Raw genomic sequence first — 19647 nt, forward strand, 5'->3', positions numbered from 1 at the left:
CTTTTTATCACTCTCTATCTCAGCAGTTTTGCTATTCCCAGGTTTGTAATTAGTTGAATTCCAAGGTCATTTTTTGCTGATGTCCTTTGGCCACTTTTTTTCCTCAGGTCTTCATCAGGGATCAATTTACTCTGCAAAATGCATTCATAGAAAGAGGTTTTGATGACAGTTAAATAAGAAACTTGAATGATGAGCAGCATTATCCTTCTGCCAAGAATACTTAGATATAAATATATTGGTTTCAAACAGATCTCTTACATTCAGTGAAGCTTTTATTGACTTCTACTTGATGAATGTTCAAATGTTCAAAACTGGGCAGTTTTAGTTAGATGAATAAAAAGTACTTATCTGCCTAAGACTAGACTAAAATTGAGTTTAGGGGCCTGAAAGGAGGATGTTGAGAGATGGGTGTTGGTCTCTTCACCCAAATGACAGTTGATAGGATGAGGGGAAACGGGCTCAAGCTGCTCCAGGGCAGGTTCAGATTAGACATTAGGAAAAAGTTCTTCCCCAAAAGGGTTATCGGGCACTGGCACAGGCTGCCCAGGGAGGGGGTTGAGTCACCGGCCCTGGATGGATTTAGAAGATGGGTAGATGAGGTGCTCAGGGGTCTGGTTTAGTAGAGGACAGGTGTGGTTGGACTTAATATTTCAAAGGTCCTTTCCAACCTTACGATTCTGTGATCCCAAAGACTTCTAATTAAACTTCCAGCTATCTCCAGGAACATGGAAACTCCTGAAAGCCAAACATCTGTGATCCTTCCATTCCTGGAGCGCCCAGAAGTCAACACCTAACATACACGAGCAGGCTGTGATGGCTGATGGCCAGCACATGTTCTCTCAACAGTGGTGATGGGAACAGTGGCTGTAACTAAGCTATTACACTTGAAGGAGGTAAGAAATTTTGATGAGGGTGAAAATTCAAGAGGAAGCATGACACGTTAGCCAGAAAGTTTTGTGAAGCAGACACTGGGTAAAACACAGCAACAGTCTTGGGATTAGGGTCTAGCTTGTGGAACTCCTCCTTCCCTCAGTTACAGCACTGTGGTCCTTCTTGTGCTCCCTGGCCAACCGATTTGGTAGTCCTCCCTGTACAGTGGGGCAGTTCCAGTAGGAGAGGTGGCAGTTGCTCCTGTAAGAAGAGCTCTAGTGTGGAGGATGTGTGAGAGGGTGACTGGAGACTCTCTAATAGATGAGGAAGTGACACCAGGTTCTCCCTGATCCCAAATAAATCTCTGACCGTGAGATACTTGTATCTCTGTCTTCCCTGGCCAATATTTAAAAAGAAAGAAGGATGGCCCTGATTAATCCTGGGCAGAAACTATGTGCCTTTGCATGTTGAATTGGCTGCGGATGCTGGTCTTGAGGGATAGTCCCCAAAATCAGGATTGAAGCTGAAAGGGAGTAAAATTCTATCCCTCCTTCCAGCATTTTTTTAGTAACTGGATTAAAGTTGCAGTGCTCTGTCAGCCCTGATTTGCAGGGCTTCCTGCTCAGCTTTCCAGCTGTTTTGTATCTCTGATGTGAGGCATTTTTTCCTCCAAGGGGAATTCCAGTGCTTCTCTCTAGGTTCAGGATTTCATCACAGGGTGCCAAGCAGAGGGAGGCTTGTGTGTTCCAGTAACTGCAATGTTTGCTTGGATCTATACTTCTCCATTTTACCCACTCCAGTTCTGAGCTGTTTAGATTGAAGAACTATTTAACTTGAAAGTTCTCTCTCCTATCACCCTTTGAACCATTACTTGCCTAAGGGTCATTTGCACTTCCTACCTTTGGTATCCATTAAAAAGAGAATTAAATCACGTGCAGTATTCTTAGAGATCCATTCCAGATGAGTTGTCTGCTAGAAAGGCTGGACCAAATGGTGGATGAGTTTCTTTTCCCACATACTCCATAAAAACTGCAGGATGATGACAGCACTGCCCTCATTAACATGAACTCAGAGGTGCTGTTTATTATACTGTAATTTAACACCACACTCATCTCCCTCCATTTCTGCTGCTCGTCCTTCACACGTTCTGCATCATCTGGGGAAGGTTATTGATGTGGGCACGTTTTTAATGGCATCAATCTCTGGGGCCGTCTCCGATGTCTGAGTGATTTGAGCTTCATTTAAATAATTGATGAGCAGTGTTAGTCAGAGTGTATCAGTGATTCAGACTGCATTGTTCCACGATGTTTACTGACAGTTATGTATTGATGCAAATTCACTTCTGTTTCCAGGCTGCATTAAAGTAGGCCTTGCGTGACACAGATGTCTATTAATAAAAGAAAATAGATCCTTGTTAACATATATGGCAATCTGTGGGCTTAAGGGCTTTATTTAACCAGTTGCAGATAAAGAATAAGGATTAATAATTATTAGGAATAATTGAGAATGGAATGGTTGCTTTTCAAGTGAAAAGTGCTTCTTTTCTCCATCCTGTGTGATGTTCAGGAGTAGATCTGAACGTCTTACTCATAATTCAGTGACTTTCCTGCAGCTTTCCCTGCCCTGGTATTTGGGGAGGGAGGGTGGGTGGGAGGCTTCATGGTTTTCTCTTCGTTACCCATCGGCAAGCATCTTCACTAATGGTTTGCAGCTTTTAATCTTTGACATGTGAAAACTCTTCTGGCTCCTAAAGGCATTTAAAAAAAATGTCTAGCCTAGGAGGCTCTCCAGGATTGATCAGGGTGATGCTGGGCATCTTGCATAATCTCCTTTCACTCTGCCTTCCCGGAGTAAAAATACTCCTGATTTCTTTTCTTTCATGTTGACTGAGTTGCATAAAGCTCTGGTTGAAAGTGCTGAAGAAGTACAGTATTCCTGAGGCTGTTGTTAGGAGGTGAATGAAGCGTGACTAAACCAAAGCTAATGATGTGAGAACCTCGGGAGGTGCTGCAGACACTTTGCTTCTTCGGAAGCCTGGTGGGTACCAGTCTCATGGTGCCCTTCCCTTCCCTGGTTCCTGCTGCAGGGCCTGTCTGTGTGTGTGAGCTTTCACACCACCCTTTGGAAACCACCTGTGGGAGCAATTGGGGAACTCACTGTCCCTTCTAGTTTCACGTCCCTCTTGGAAAGTACTTTAACATATTATCACTTTCTTTTATCAGGCAACTGGGTGCTGAGGTTTCTGCCTCTTTTTTTTTTATTTTCATTCTGTGTATAAATATTCCACTGAAAATAATTGAACCCCTTCTTCTGTTGCCAGGATGCACTGACATCACAGCTGTGCACAAGTGATGAACAGGTCTTTTTTCCTCACCCTTCTTTTCTATTTCCATGGCAGGAACTGTGGACATGGGTGGCAAACAGTCCACAGTGGGCGAAGTCTCCATTATTCAGACACCTGTGACAGAAAGCATTCAGGATGCCTACAAAGCTGGAGACACCAGTAAGGCCCAAGAGTTGATTAAGCTGTCATGCGAGGAGACTGCACTGCAAGTGGAAAAGGTAGGGTTAGGTTCCTACTCCTTTTATTGGGAAAGAAACCAAAACACCATGCTGCTGTCTTCCATCATTTCTTATGCAGGAAATCCGTTTGGTTAATTGTATTATGCTGGGTCTGCAGGGTCCCAGCAGCCATGGCTGGCTGTGTGGGACACTTCAGAACCATATGCCCAGGGACTGTGTTTGCCCTTGAAAGCACCCATCAGAAAGATGAGACCTCAGGGAACAGCATAAGTAGGAACAGGAGGCTGTGTGAGGAGGGGCACTGGTGCTTTGGTCACTAAAACAGGGAAATACGTTTTTCCCCATAAAAAGGAAGCGGTTTATAGACTTACCAAAAAATGTAGTCCCCCATCAGTACAAAGATGGTTAACAGCCTCCCCAGGAAGATTTTTCTGCTTGTGTTTGGAACTGTAGTTTCTTCATTACGAGGGTGGTGAGGCACTGGAACAGGTTGCCCAGGGAGGTGGTGGATGCTCCATCCCTGGAGGTGTTCAAGGCCAGGTTGGATGGGGCTTTGGGCAGCCTAGCCTAGTGAAATTGTCCCTGCCCATGGCAGGGGGTTGGAACTGGATATCTTTGAGGTCCCTTCCAACCCAAAGCATTCTGTGATTCTATATTCTCTGCACCACCTTCTGCAGGGCACTGCCTTCAGAATCCTCATTTTGGGCCTGCTCTTCATGTCTCACCTTCATTTGGGCCTGAGCTTATCTTCATGTTTTGGGAGAGTACCTGCATGTCGAGTCTGGCTGTATTGACCATCTCCAAAACAGGAACTGCTACACATCATAGCAGAGCTGTGCTAACGCTTGTTCTGCCGATCCATGAGCAGTGGATTTACACTCACCGTTCTGGGTTCGGGCACTTTTGTGGTAAAGCCATAGAAAAAACTATAAAACAACCCCCCCCCCCCAGCAAATTAGTATCATTAAATATCATTACCAATTATTATAATTGCTACTAGTGTTTGTGATATTCTCAGTTAACCACAGTGGGTGTGCATTTGCGTGCACACAGATAAATACACAGCTCTAGAAATGTTCTCTTTCTCTGCCCACTCCCCTATTTTTTTTTAAATTTTGCTATATTTTCTTTGCCAGTGTCAGCTTTTAGGTATTGCAGCAGCATATGGAGATCTGCAGGCGGTGAGGTATCTACTGAAGGAAGCATTAGTGGTGTTACCAACAGAACCTAACGATGACAATGCAGCCGTGGTGGCTGCATATTTTGGACATAAGGATGTTGTGAAAGAGCTGCTTGATTCCTTGCATGGTAAGCACGTTGCATTGCCTCTCCTCAGGCCTCTTGGTAGCTGTGTGTTCTAGCTTCAAGCAGGGTATTTTGGTGGTGCTTTGTTGGGTTTTTTCCAAATTCCTTCAAAGGGAAGGGACTTAGTCATGGGAAAGTGTATAGAGAGATCTAATCTCTGCTGTGTTTGAAGAAAACTTCTCCCATGGGAGGAAAAACACATGCATAAAAATATTCCTTGTTTGCGATCGGGAAGTGGAGGAAGATGCCATTTAGACTATTCATTCACGTCAGCCCTCAGAGCTGGATAACATCCTGGACCCTGCAGAGAAATTAGGGGATTTTCAGGAAACAGCATCATCCCACTCAGCAGACACAGGGGTGCTGTGAGTGAGAGTGCAGCGTGACTAGCGAGTAATACTTTGAGTGCAGGGCTGGCAGTGCGCCCTATGATCTCTTCTCGGCCATTTGATTTTCAGAGGAATTCCTTGTTTAGAATCTTTGTTATATTTTAGTTGTGGGGCTTTATTTTTCACAGTATTTTATAGCAGAACAGAGAAAATTTAGACCCAGACACAATTCTATAAAGGCATCTGCAAGGGGGGAAAAAAGGAGCATTACTCTGAGTCAGGACCAGCAACTGCGTGTGTGTCCTCTGTTTCTCAGAGCACGGTGCATGGCAGCTGCTTCTCACCAAGACCCTCTGTGGTGTCAGGGCTCAGCAGTCCTGCACAGCACCCAGGGAGAACTGCTGGCTTGTCCTCAGACATTGCACGAACTGCAAAAGCCAAGCTAGGCCTCTGCAATATATCCCCTGAATATAGTTCAGTTCCACACTGGAGCTATAGACTCACCAGTGACCTCAGTGAGAACGGGAATAGCCTGTTGGGAAACCTGTTTGTTTGAGGTTCTTCAACTGTCAGAACACCAATAAGCAAAAAGAAAAGTTCCACTTTGGGGGATGCAACTAAACAGAGTGTTTTCTTCAGCCAGAAAGGAGGCTGACAATGCTGGTTTTGTAACCTAGTACCAAAAATTATATTAATATAATACTCTTGGGAATGAAAAGTGACTTAAGTAGTTTCTGGAAGCTTAGTTTAGCACTGACCAAATTCCCTTAAACCCTTGCTGCTTTGGAGGGGGGATGATCAGGGGATGTGCTCTATACAAACAGCAGCTTTCAGAAGGTTTGGTGCAGGACTCTCCAGTTATTTCCCTGGGAAGTTGCACAGGGAAGTTATTTCCCTGGGATCGCAGGGCTGAGGACTGAACTGCATGAATTTGCAGTTTGGCTGGTGCACTGCAGTGATTCCCTCCGGCTCAGCGGGGAGCTCTGTGGCTTGCAGCTGAAGAGGAGCCCGTTTTGTGCAGTGTGTGGGTGAGGGATTCAGTCAAGCTGTTGAGAGTGCAAATAGTGATGTGAGTTCCATATGGAGAAGCTGCCAAAAAAGAAAGTTAACATGTAAACTTGGGCTTGTGGATGTTTCTGTAAGAGTTTCAAAGGGAATGTGAATTTGGTAAGTAAATGGAGGTGATACTGGGAGTCAGGGAAGGTTTGAGGACTGCTTTTAGCAGAAATAATCCTGTCATGGGCATTTAGTTACACCTGCAGGATTACACTCACCTAGAGGAAAGCAGGGTTCTACAGGCAAAATATTAATTTAGGAAAAAAAAAACCCAAAAAAATCAGTTTGGGGATGACTAAAATGTGCATAAATTCATGCAGAAATCAGAACATGGTCTTTTATTTTTTAGCCTTTTTTTGTCTTGTTGATAATAAAGAATACACCCAAAATGAAATGTTTCAAGGGGAAATAAATTTTTTTTGTGGGACACTTTTTAGCTTCCAGTGAAAACAAATTAAAACAATTATCTTGTGTTGTTTGAAACATTTATTTTTTTATTCATTCAGTAGCATGAGAAGTCAGCTGTTTTTCCCCATTCTTTGTATCCCCTCTTGAAAGAAGTGGCCTATTGTGGGCATTTGGATAGTAATGTCTGTTAGATCAGACCTGTTGTCTCTGGATGCAGAGACAGCCCTGTCCATCACTTACCACCTCTACTTGGGACGAGGTGTTTGGTTTTTCTGCTGGCAGGCTAGCAGGCATTCTTGAAACCTTCTGCTGTTACCAGTTTATGCATGGTTAGATGAGGGCCAGTCAAAAGAATTCACCATTAGCTGGCTTGGTAATGAAGAACAGTGAAACAAAGCTGAAAAAATTATGCCTGAGCATCTTAGGGCTCCTCTGTAACACACTCGTGCAGCACAGTCTGCTCTGTTGTCTTCAGGGGCTTCACCCATAGCTGTTATTTATCGATGACTCTTGCCCAAGTGGCATCAACTAAATCAATTGCTGTATCTTTTCCACAGGTCCTAGTACTTGCCAACAGCTCCTGAACTGGATGCTGGCCATAGCCTGCCAGCAGGGACATTTGGACATAGTAAAACTCCTCATTCGTGCATACAGTGCAGACCCAGAGAGCTGTGCAGTCAGGAGGAACGAGTTTCCCGTCCTTATACGTTTGCCCCTGTACGCTGCTATAAAGGCAGGTATGTATTCACATGCTGCAAAACTTTACCCCTTTTTTGTGCTTTTAAACCAAGTCATTCCCATCTATGAAGATAATTGCTGTGGACTGGCTTGCCTGGAATTGTTATGGGTTTGCAGTGGGATAAATTAAAATAAAATTGGCTCGGAATGTTTTGACTTAGCCAAATTTAGGTCAGGGCCTTCCTAAGGTAGATCACTGTCAGTGCTGAGAGGCTGAACTTTCCTCTTTCAACTCCAAGGGAAAAGACCCTGCAAAAAATAGAAAGCCAGCAAGTAAAAGCATTATTGTTATGGACACTCTGGCACACATGCTTGGTTTGGGCGGAATAATTTACACTTCAAAGCACAGCTCTGTGTGTAGTTTAATAAGACAGGGGAAAAAAGAAACAAGAGCGAGCCTGGGCCGGGGGCTCTGCTGTCTCAGTTTCACCAAACTAAATCCTATCGCTGGAGGAAACAGTCTTTATACAGTTCAGTTCCCTTTTTTCACACCCCATGGGTTTTTTTCAGAAGTGGTTATTTCCCAGGATTTCTGTTCAGCTCCTTGCTGGTTCATTTACGTGCGAAGGAGAGAACAGGCAATCTCTCTTTTCTCTAAAGGGAATGAAGATGTAGCTGTGTTTTTATTACGGAATGGAGCTTTCTTCTGTTCCTACATCCTGATGGACAGTCCTGAATCCAGCAAACACCTCCTGAGGAAGTATTTCATTGAGACCAGCCCGCAACCAGGTAGTGCTCCAGCAAAACCAGTAAGTAGCCATTTATCTGTCTGAAGAGACGTTCTTTTAAAGGAGCATCATGTTAGTAACTGATACTTGTCTCTACATGCCATGTGGTTGGTGGTTCTTCTTCTCAGCTGTGAGCCTTGTGGTTTACTACCCATTTAGAGAAGAAGTGCCTTTCATGCCAGTGCTGAATTGCAAGGTGTAAAGCGTTAGGCCTTGAAGTGGAAGACACTGTGTGTGGCAGCTTTTGCTTGGTGATTTAACATCAGCATGTGAACCAGGCATATGCTGTGGAAAAGAAACTTCTCTTCCCCTGTGTCTGTTCAGGTACAGTGTGTACAAATAGGCTCATGTGGCTTTTTGTTAGCATGGAGCATGGGTAGAGGATGCTGACATCTGCTCAAAATATATTCTCCTCTGCTTCAGATCCTCATGAGTAAAAGCCAGCTGATAGCCTTTACTGCCACTCGCTCAGGACAGCTCTGTCTTTCTGGAGCAGCATGGAGAGTATCGTGTGTGGTCAGGTTGCATCAGTTGAGCTGAAATGGTTTTTGATGGGACACAGAAGAAGCAATTGAAGCCTTTTAGAGCAAGGACTCTGTTCACTACTTAGCCACTGACAGCCTCCTGACAATGTTGGTAACTCATTGGCCTCTCTATTTCTTCCTCTGTAAAATGCAGAGATTTAAACTCCTCCTGTCTTCCAGCTGCTGAAAAGTTTAATACACAGTGGTGATGCTTTGAGATCTACAGATGAGTGGCATTGTTTTCATGCAGGGTATTATAACACTTCACCATTAGCACATATCTTTGTACAACTAGGCTATATTCTTCATTTTTGTAAGCTCTATTATCCAAGTCTCCTTTATTCAGAATTGAAAAACATCTCACAGCACACACTGCTTAATAGGGAAGCACATAGTATTCTCTATTATTTCTGCTGTTACCCAGCAATCTAGTTATCAGGCATTTTTTGGTTCTTCCCCTCAGTATGTAGATTAAATGATGCTGAATAGGAGCATCGCAGCCCTGAGCTTTCAATAGTTACAGCTTTCATCAGGTCATAAAAATTTTGCAGTGAAAAATTGTGAGGGAAATTTTTCGATCATGGCTCCATCTGTGTGAATCCCATTGCCAGCTGAGTGTCTGTTTGCTCAGCTCGTAACGTTGCGGGGTGTTGATTCTGCTTTGGTGCTAAGTAAAAATAAGCAGGGAGGTTTTTATAGCATTAGGAACTTCTCCCTTCTCTGTTTTCCTGCCAAAACCCTGTCTCACTGAATTCCTGACCATACTGCGAATGCTTGGGACTACAGTTCACATATGTGAGCTTGACTTCACGAGGTTCAATCAGCAGATTTTAGAGCCCTCCCTGTGGGGTTCTTGGTTTTGTTGAGGGGTAAGCAAAAAGAAGCTACATCCTAGGTGCTTCTGGATAAGAGTTGGTAAAACTAGGTGCCTTTTAGAAGGGAAAAAAATCCAACTAAGTGGCTAAGTCAGCTTGAATAAACTTGGAATAAATGTTTGAATCATAGGGAAGAGGTCTGTTTTCCATGTGAACTTGCTGGCAGTGTTTAACTTAGCTGCTGTAAAAATGACTCAGCTTTGCTGTTGTCACACCCTGAGTGAAGAAGAGAGCAGTCTTAAAACATCAGCTAATAGCAATTAGCAATGCTAGAAAGGCCTGGTTTCAAAAAAGAAATAGGAAAACCAAAATAAAGCCAGACCCAGAAACTTGACCTCGATTCTTCTAATACCTGTTTATTTTTAATGTGTTTGCTTGTTTATTGTTTTCCTCTTTGAATTTATTTTGGCAGTCTGGGCCAAGTTCAGAAAGATTTGTCCTAGTTTGTCTGCAGACCTCAGGTCTCGATAAGCATGTGCCCTGATTATTTTTCTTTAAAACACGACCTCATGGCAGCTGCAAACAAACTTCCCTCAGTGCTTTCTTCAGATGTCTTAAGACTGGTGAATGTGTGTCTCCTCGTGTCAGTGCTGTGATGCATTTTGCACGGAGAGGAAGCAAAGCAAGGATTGTGTGGAGACTGTGATGTGTGTGGCACATCAGCTGGATGTCAAAGAGTCACTCCTCTTGGACAGGGCAGACTGAGGACCCAACTTCAGAGTCAGTCCAGAACTTCAGAAGGGTTTGTCCCATCTGTGCTCTCTCTAAGTGAAAACACTGCACAGTTGACCTCACAGTAGTGAATGCTACCAGCTATGCATAAAATGTGGTTGGAGAGCCTGGTTTAGCTGCCACACCTTCCTGTGTGCGTAGTGCTGCCCTTGCTGAGACAAGAGAAGTTACATCTCATTTTTCTAATACCTGTTTCTCCTTTTATTTTCTTTTTTTCCCCTGTCAGTTTGTCTCCTCAGCAAACCACTATCTTGCTAAAGAGAGGAAGTGCCCCATTCTTAAAGGAACGGGTACCAAATGCCAGAAAGAGCCCCTGCAGTAAAGTGGCTGGGAAGAGATTCCAAACTTGGATAGGTGTGATCAGCATAGACATACATGTAATTTTCCAGTGTGTGTGGCATTAGCCATGTTTTTTTCCCTCACTATGGACCAGAAAATATCTTAAACTGCTGCATTTATCCAAGGAAATATTTTGCCAAGTATTTTATACACATTTATGCTTATGCATGTGATCCACCTCTGACTTTTTCTGTCCATGGCTAATCTCAGTTATAATAATGATAATATAATCTCAGATTTTTACCATTGGTAAAAAAAATCTGCAGCAGTTTCACTCAAGCTTTACAGCAGCATTATTGATGAATATGATCATTGTCCTCAGACTATCCTGTCTATGGCAAGAGCGAGGTTCTGTTGAGACATGTCATGGCAGTTAGGAGGAACGCTCAGCAGCCTTTTTTATCCCCTTACCAAAAGGTCTCCAATCTAAGTAAATGGGGAGGGGTGTGGTGTATCTGCAGCTCATTGCAGTGGGGTTTCTCACTTCTGCACAATTTCCAGCCTCTCACCTTCCTCAGCGCATCCCCTGACACCACTGCAGTAGAAGGTTTCCATTTAGTTTTCAGGACTCATATTGAGAAATTGTTTCCTTGGCAGGAGAGGAGACCCTACAGAGGTTTTCCTTGCCCTTCAGAAAAGCAGTAAGCCACACAGTGTCAGGCTGTGCCTGGAAGCTGACAGTGTCTGAACATCGTCATCATCCCTCTCTTGTCTGAGCACAGAGCTCACCAGCCGGTGCCAAATGGTGAAGGGTTGAGCTGATCGCTGAGCTCTGTAAATTCAGCATCACAAACGTTTGGCATCAAAGAAATGGGCTTCTCTGGGAAGGTAGTGGAGATGATTAAGCATGAGTTGGGGAGGAAACCTCCTTGCTCTGTGGCATTGCTGTCAGGCTTCCTTGCATTTGATTACGATTTCAGTGCAGAGCGCTGAGCCAAGTAAATCTCTGAGGTAACTCCACTGACATCAGGTTACTAGCACCCAGGTGAATTTGGCCCACTGTCCCTTTGTCAGATGAAGGGGCTTGACTGATCCTCCAGTTTGCAGCAGTCAGGCAGAAAAGACACTGTCAGTCCTGGACTCTGGATGAGGAGGAGGACTGAGGGCAAGGAGATTCAAAAAGCTGCCTAGCAGATGGGGACACCTACCCTACCACATTCATAGCAGGTTTTGGATTTCACAGTATGGTCTGTGATTTTAGAATTCTGAATTCTGCAGGTATCTTCGTGTCACATTAAATATCCTGAGGCCATGGCTCTGCATTTTTGAGGTAAATGATACACAGCAATCTAAATGCAAAATAGAGATGAGTATCAGTCTGAAATTAGATGCATGGTCCTGCTTGCACCCAGTAAAAGCAGGCTGTAGATCTTATTATTAATGCATTTTTCGGTGTACTTAAGGACAAGTACATTTTTATACTGGAATAAGAGCCTAGGCTTGCTGTAAAGAGCATCATCTTCAAACAGAGTAGGAACTCAGAGAGGGGATAAGCACCATCAGTAATTTTTTTTTTAATTTTATTTTTTTTATTTATTGTAGCTTTCTAGGGAGCAGTTTAATTAAGCGGGAAGAGAAAAAAGGGAGTTGAAGTCTGTAGTACATACTTTCTCACATTGGAAAGATCTTTCAGTCCCTTAACAGCAGTACCACATCCCTACATCTCTCCTGAAGTGTGGGGTGGCTAGGGATGGAAAAGGGAATCTGGCCTGTGTGTTTATACTCCCTATTACCATAAATCACAACTGAGAGCTGTCCAGTGATGTAAACAAGCTCAGTCTTGTGCTGTTATGGCTGGAAAAAAATTTACAGAGAACTACATACAGAATTTAAAATAAGAGTTTGTAAGCAGGAAGCAGTTAAATATACAGACTTGGAAGATCTAACAGTACAGCAGGAGATGTTTAGTGCCAGTGTGAAAGCTCTGCAGTGTAACTCCCATTAGGTACTGTGTATTTTGCAGTACCAGTGGATACTAGGCTTAATTTAATTTCTTGTTGCTACAGGCTCGCTGTGTTTTATATGGATGCCTTATGGCATGGTGGTGAATGTCGCTTTAGACAAACAGCTTGTGCTCTCTGCCTCGGTTTCCCCAGGGTTACAGTGGGCATAGTGTTTCTGTTTGTATTTGCAGGGCTGTCCTGAGGCTTCACTAGTGAACATTTGAAAAGCATTATGTCTACGTTAAGTATTGCTACTGTCAGATTCTAAAAAGTAGAAAAAGCTTGTTCTTACTCTTTGTTCCATTCTCCTAAACATTGGAACTGCGAGATCTTCGTACACTTGGAGTTCTGAGCCTCAAATAAGCATTTGAGATAGACCTTTGATTCCCTTTTCTTCCTCTCCCTTCCCAAAATATATTCCTTTTAATTTTGAATTCGAGGTTAAAAATCTTTAAGCGCTGAACAGTGGGAATGGAGAAGGAAAGGAAATTTGCTGTCGGGTCCTTGCTGCCTCCTGGTGGAGAATTAACGAGCCCTTCATCGACGAGGTCTTTGGGATGAGTTAGGCTGAGCTTCTGAAAACGTTTTGAGAGTGACATTTTCAGCATTTAAAAATTTTGAACGTAGATCTCATTGGACTGCAACAACGTGATCTTGGAAATGAAGCTTTGGGTTGTTCGCGTGTGTTGCTGACCGCGATGTGTTTGTGTTTTCTGCTGTACAAGCTGGAGCCTGAAATAAGTTGCTAGGCCTTTCACAACAGCTCCTGGGTTTTTTCCTGAAAGAGGATAAAATGACTTCCTTGTCTTACTGTCAAAAGCAGCAGAACATTATCTAGAAAGGAGGTAGCTGCCAAAAGCATGGTTCTCAGAAACAAAATACCTTCCGAAACAATACTGAGCAGAGTTCCAGGTGCCAGATTCCCCGCTATGTAACACAGGCCAAGCACACTTGGGATTTCACTAACATGGGTATCTCTTCTTTCTTTGTCATGTGAAGACTTTGTGTGTGAACTGGTCAAACCTCAAACTGCCCTGGGTGGATCTGGACTGGCTGATTGACATCTCCTGTCAGATAACTGAGCTGGATCTCTCCGCCAACTGCCTGGTCTCCCTTCCATCCGTGATCCCGTGGGGCCTGATAAACCTCAGGAAGCTCAGCCTGGTTGACAATCAGTTGACAGAGTTACCCAGCATACAGTCATCCGATGAGATTATATGTACAAGGTGTGTGCTAGATGCCTACACAAACCAAACCCGTACGCAGAGCAGGTGCCAGTGAGTCACTTGTGCTTGTGTGAAACTGTGCAAGTGAAGAGCACGTGCAGGAGCTTCTTGGTTTATTTTCTGTCTGCTACAAGGTTTAACTTGAGATTTGCCCTTTTGCATTCTTACTGTTTCTAAATTAGTTGTCAGGACAGTTAGAGGGTCTTCTATTGTCTCACACTGCTTCTGCTTTTCTCTGGTTTGGTGAGCCCCACCCACTCTTCTGACTGACATTTGCTGGCTGGTATCAATACCTGATCTGCTGTCTGTCCAGGCCATGTCTGTCTGCTCCCTGGAAGCGTTTGTTTTCTAAATAGGGTTTTTTGCTTTGCCTTGTGAGAGAACATTCCAGATCTCCTTTTCTGGAGATATTCAAGACCCATCTGGTCGCTGACCTGGGCGATCTGTCCTAATGAACCTGCTTTGGCAGGGGGTTGGACTCATTGATCTCTGGAGGTCCCTTCCAACCCCTACAATTCTGTGATTCTGTGATCTAGAGCTGTCCTGGTAAAATATATGTCTATGGCAACAGGAGCATTTTAGCATTTTATTGATGCCTGACTGAGTATCTTCTGTACTCACAGGTTACTCGAGATCGACGTATCCAGCAATAGGCTCTCTACTCTCCCTTCTGGATTCCTCCATCTTAAAAACCTTAAAAAACTCAACGCTTCCAAAAACTATATGGAGAAGTTATTTGACGAGGAAAGCAGTACGTACAGTCCAGTGTTACACTTACATCTCAAGGTCGGGACAACCCCAAACTTTTATAATAATGACTTAAAGACCATATTAGCTAGAGATGTTTAGCATCTCTTAGTCCTTTGTCCAAACTACATGAACAAGCCTGGTTGTTGTTTAGCACTCATTAAATCCTTTGACTCTTATCTAGCGACTAAGCAGCATCTCGCTGGATCAGACTGCTGTCATGCTTACACCAAATCCACAATGTTTCATGTTTTCTAGCAACTAATTGGATTGGTTTAAGGAAGCTGCAGGAGTTTGACGTCTCTGACAACAGGTTGGTGGAACTTCCAACGGTTTTTCTATACTGCTTCAAGTCCCTAAACATACTGAATGTTTCCAGAAATCAGCTGAAAGTGTTTCCAGATCCCTGGGCCTGCCCCTTGGTAAGTCAAACTGCTCTGACGGTGTCAGAGGCTGAAAAAGCTGTTGAAACAATGCAAAAAATACACTGTGATGCTTAAAAAGCTGTCAGACATCTGAGGCTAAAATGCTGCTGTTTCTGTAGGAGTGCCCCTGCCTGATTCAGTTTATGGGTCTCAAATCAAGTCTTTCTGAGGTTCTACCATGTAGTGGAAAACTTCTAGAACCATGTCTTACATGAATATATTAATTTTCTCTGTAGTTAATATGAGCAGAAGTATTGTTAGGATCATTTTAAAACCTGCTCAGCATTCATTCAAAGCTAACTCATAGCTAATTAGGTCTTCTGCATCAATCCATCAGTTTGACTTTATTCTGTATTATTGGAGGGAGAGCAGAACACTGGTGAAGTGCTTGCTTAGGGTTGAAAAGCAAATGGGGATAATTTTAAAAACAACTTTTGCAATAATTTTTGCCCACCAAAGAACTTGCTCATCCACTAAGTGGGCACATCTCCTGAGCAAATTATACATGCCTGCATGTACAATGATTTATCTAGATCCAAATATCTAAAGAGATCACCTAGGATGTATTTCCTAATGCCTTAAACGTGAGACAGCTCATTATTTAAAGAGGTGATTACTACTCTGTGGGTGTTTTTTCTTTTGTGTTTTCCAGAAATGTTGTAAAGCATCTAGAAACTTGCTGGAATTCCTACCTGACGCACTGACTGTTTTCTGGAAAAATCACCTTAGAGAAGTGGATTTTTCTGAGAACTCATTAAAAGAAGTTCCACCAGGACTATTTCAGCTTGAAGTAAGTGTAATTTCTTCCTACTTCACGGTACTTCTCTTAATGCCTGCTCAGACCATGAAGTCGTAGCAGTGGCTGCCTGGTTAAGGCAGGACACTGTGCTGTTTTGAGTTGGTGAACGCAGCAATCTCACAGAACCTCTGAGCAGCTCCAAGAAAATATGGGTGTATACAAGTGTGCTCACAAACAGTTATGTCTGGTGGTGTGTAACTAAGGATTGATTAATCTTTCTATGTTGAAAATAGCATGTTTGAATGCCCTATACAATGCAGGTTGGCATCTCTCTTATTAAGCTCATAAATCTTTCTTGCCAGTGGACATCAAAGAGCCATAGTTTTACTTCAAAATTCTTCAGAATTTGTGGCTTTGCATGGTTTCGTCATGAAACCAAGCAGAACTTGGGGGTTCCTCTGAGCTTCCCTTACAGATTGTGAAACTAAGGGTCAAGGAGATAGAAACAGAGGTAAATCTTCGTGCAGGATTTTTTTTTATATATATATTTTCAGTGTTGGTGTCTGTGGGAAGGATACAGAAGTGATGGTTCATATCCTTGTCTCATTTGGACCATGGGAGTCTCCTGCAAAGGTGCCTCTTGCTCCTGCCTGAAAGAAGAGTGCTGAGGGTTGTTTGCTCCCTCGTTTTTTTTAATGATCCCTGAAGATTTGGCCTTGCTTTCTGTTACCTTGTTTTTTCTGACTGCATTAAAAATAAACCCCGTGGGTGGAAGCTACTGTGACAGATATTAAACACTAGATGGTGCTTCAAGGGCACGGTTCTTTGTGCTCTGCTGCTCTGAGGCAGCAGAGGGATGTGAAGGCACCAGTACAGGGTGTCAGAGAAGACCTCAGCATCCTCTCTGCTGATGATCTGTCTTCAAAGTTAGCGAGCTTCATCTGCTTTAAAGAGAGTCCATTCTTATAGATGTCTCTTCAGCCTTACCCTCATAAAAGAAATAAATAGGTATTTTCAGTTCCCCAAGAGCCAGAGTGTGGTGAATCAAACGGAAGGTGAAAACCCATGTCTAGATCAGTCCTGGATGTGCTGTAGAGTTTGTGTCAGTGATCAAGGCTGCACTCACCCTCCATCCCACTCCAGAAGGAGCGTATATTACTATGTAGGAGCATCAGTGAACTGTCTTCTCCTTAGGAAAAGCTGAAAGCAGAGGAGGCCTGTGGCCTAAAAGCAGGTCTCTGACCTAGGCTGGTGGCTGTAGTTTATCACTGATCTGGTTTGTGGAGGGTTCTGAAGACTAGGACCACCTCACAACCACTAATATGATGTATGTACTAGAAAAGTCATGTTAGAAGTAGAGGCCTTCTCAGCTTTCTTATCCATTGCCTTCTAAAGGAATATGCTCCAAGCCATGTCTTAGTTCTCTAGACTAGTTTGCCTCTTTTGAAGGGACCTGATCCTCTCTGGGTGGAAATATTCAGGTAAGACTCTGGTCAGCTTTCCCACATCATGAGCTGACTGAAGCAACCCAATCCAATGCTGCAGTTCCTTTCCTCTGATGTAATGTAATGCACCAGAGCTCTTTTTGCATACTGCAGCAGTAGATTTGAAGGAAGTTGTCTACCACTGCCATTGTCTCACTTCTGGAGGCACCCATTCTCTTCCTGAAAGGCAGTAAAAATGGAGAAGTTAAGAGTTAAGAGGCAAGAGGCAGTTGCAAAACAAGTACTAGCGATCTCCAGAATTAAAGCCATGAAGTGTAAAGTCACCACCAGTGGAAAGTCACTAATTTTCCCCCTGTGGAGCAGGCATATAAGCAGTGCATAATCTCACCAGACTTTCAGCTCTCCTAGAGAGAGGCCTTTGTCAGCCTTTGTGGGGGACATTAACATGGATACAGTTGACTGAAAATGAAGCGCCCTGGCTAGACCACACAGAATAAATTTTATGCTAATTCTGGAACGTATAGCCTCCCTTTTCCCCCACCCTCAATCAAGGATATTTGGGGGGGAAGGTCTGAAGCATTGTCATTGAGCAGCCCCATGCTGATACTTGGAGAGAGGTCGATTCCAGGCGCCAAGGGAGGGCTTGATCTTCCTTCCAAAGGGATGTTCGAGCCAGTGGAAGACTAATGCCAGTGAAACCATTGGCTGTCAAGAGTGCCAGGGAAGGTTTTATACAGTTTTCCAGCCCTTACTTCTAGAGGTTCACTCTGTCTGCAGTTTTATGTTCTACTTTACCTTCCCCAAGTGCCAGCGAGGCCTAGTCCTGCCCTGCTCTTATCACTAGAGGGAGCGATTTGCATGATCATCACCGTTACAGCCACTGCTGGTTGTCCCTCGCTTATGTCTCATGGATACCTCATATTTTTCTAATCTGAGACAAGAGGAGGAAGGCCAATGGATCGGCTTTGTTAATCCTGCTTGATGAGAAGGGGCATAAACCTTTTATATGATGTGGAGCACATAAAACATTGAACACGCTCGAAGGTGGTAACACACGAGTTCCATGGGGTATAATTCCTTAATGCTGCTGTACTTGTGACATGAGAGAATCCAGCTGGCATTCACCTTATCTCAGTGTTTATGGGTGGTACTTGCACAATAAACCTGGTTGGAAACTCAACACAGAAGACTGTTTTTCAGGGGGAAATTGGATTTTCAACCAAATGAAAATGATCATTTTGGCCTCGATGTTCTTTTTAAGGGCAGATGGAGGAACGTGAACTTTACAAATCCGAATGGGAACTGTATTTTTCCTTTTCTACTTCAGTGAGATTTAAAGGTGGTGTTTAGCCTTACTCATAGTATTTGTATGGCGTTAACTGTATGGTATGGTGTTAATCAGCTTCACTTCTTGCTTTTAAAATTTCTGCCTTTGGTATGAGGGGGAAAAAAAAGTTAGAACATAGAATCATAGATAGTTAACTTGTATAAGTCTTGGAAAGTTAATATAAATCCTTTCCATTTTAACAGACATGTAATAACAAAGCAATTAAAAGCTTTCCTTGTGTGAAATCGTTCACATTTTACACCTTGACTTTATGCATGCCTGGCAGGTGTTAAGCCCGCTCTGACACTGGCTTGCACACATGTCTAAGGGTTCTCAGCTGTATGTGGCATACCATGTAGGTAAATCATACTGTTCTTTTCCATTTGGAAAGGTTTCCTTGCTAGAAGTAAAATGTCCTCTTCTATGGGTTGTTTCCAATTGCATCTGTCAGCAAGAAGACTAATAATCTCCCAGAACTAATAGTGGTGTTGTTTCGTGCAGAAAATATACTTGCTGGAGACAAGAAGGAAATGTTTGCATGCTAGGCAGCACGGACAGGATGTTCTGATGAATAAGATGTACTTTCTTCGTGTTTCTGTTATTTAACAGCCATGCTAGAAAACCTCTTTCTGTGTGTTTGATGGACTCCTTTTTTTTTTTTAAGGCTTTGGTGTCCCTGAAGCTGCTGGGAAATCAGTTAGTTACTTTGCCTTCACAAGATAAGTGGAATTGCAAACAACTTAAATCACTGGATCTTTCAAAAAACCAACTTGGAAAGTAAGTGTTTCTTTCGAATTTTGTCTGAGAAAACAAAAGCTGAAGAAATAATAGCAAACCCGATCCCTCGTGCAATACAAAGGGTGTCAGCAGTGAATTAATTACCTGCATCAAAGGCATTGATAGCCACATTCCATGTCTCTAAGTATATTGTGTGTCTGTGACAGTGATGAATTATCCTTTACTGATTCTTTGGGCATTTAGCACACAATATCATTTATTAAGAGGATAGATTACTGATAATGACAGTTTAATTTCAGAGTGTGCAGAAATGTCTTTAACCCAGTGTGTGGTTCATCGCTACAAATACCAGTTTGTGGGGACCATCTCTTAACCATAAAGCATCTGGCTGGTCTGCAGTTTGTAGTTAGCGTGGGAGTATTGTTTTGGAAAAAATGAAAAATCTTTGTTTTTTAAATGGAAGTATAACCAGCTGCAAGTTCGTAAAGAAGACTGATGTTAATACGGCCCTCCAATAAAAGAGTGATGTTCTTCTATTTAGAATTTACAATAGAGATGTTTAGCATGGAGAGTTAAATGTCCCTTATCTTCTCCAGAACTGCACTGAATCATGTCCTACATCTACATTCT

At 43.1% G+C, this 19647-nt stretch overlaps 1 protein-coding gene across 1 annotated transcript in view; it reads left to right on the forward strand.

Annotated features, from left to right (window-relative positions):
* LRRK1 (leucine rich repeat kinase 1) overlaps positions 1 to 19647 on the forward strand; it is a gene marked incomplete at its 5' end in the record, with an annotated part of 74710 nt that overhangs the window by 15425 nt on the left and 39638 nt on the right. Inside the window, 9 exons of the mRNA XM_084267821.1 lie at positions 3269 to 3432; positions 4530 to 4701; positions 7049 to 7228; positions 7830 to 7978; positions 13370 to 13596; positions 14220 to 14347; positions 14602 to 14765; positions 15421 to 15558; positions 18944 to 19056. Coding sequence (XP_084123947.1) covers positions 3269 to 3432; positions 4530 to 4701; positions 7049 to 7228; positions 7830 to 7978; positions 13370 to 13596; positions 14220 to 14347; positions 14602 to 14765; positions 15421 to 15558; positions 18944 to 19056 — 1435 coding nt within the window. The remainder of the gene's footprint in view (positions 1 to 3268; positions 3433 to 4529; positions 4702 to 7048; positions 7229 to 7829; positions 7979 to 13369; positions 13597 to 14219; positions 14348 to 14601; positions 14766 to 15420; positions 15559 to 18943; positions 19057 to 19647) is intronic.

Source organism: Gallinula chloropus, assembly GCF_964237585.1.
Source record: "Gallinula chloropus genome assembly, chromosome: 9".
Taxonomy (NCBI): Eukaryota; Metazoa; Chordata; class Aves; order Gruiformes; family Rallidae; genus Gallinula; species Gallinula chloropus.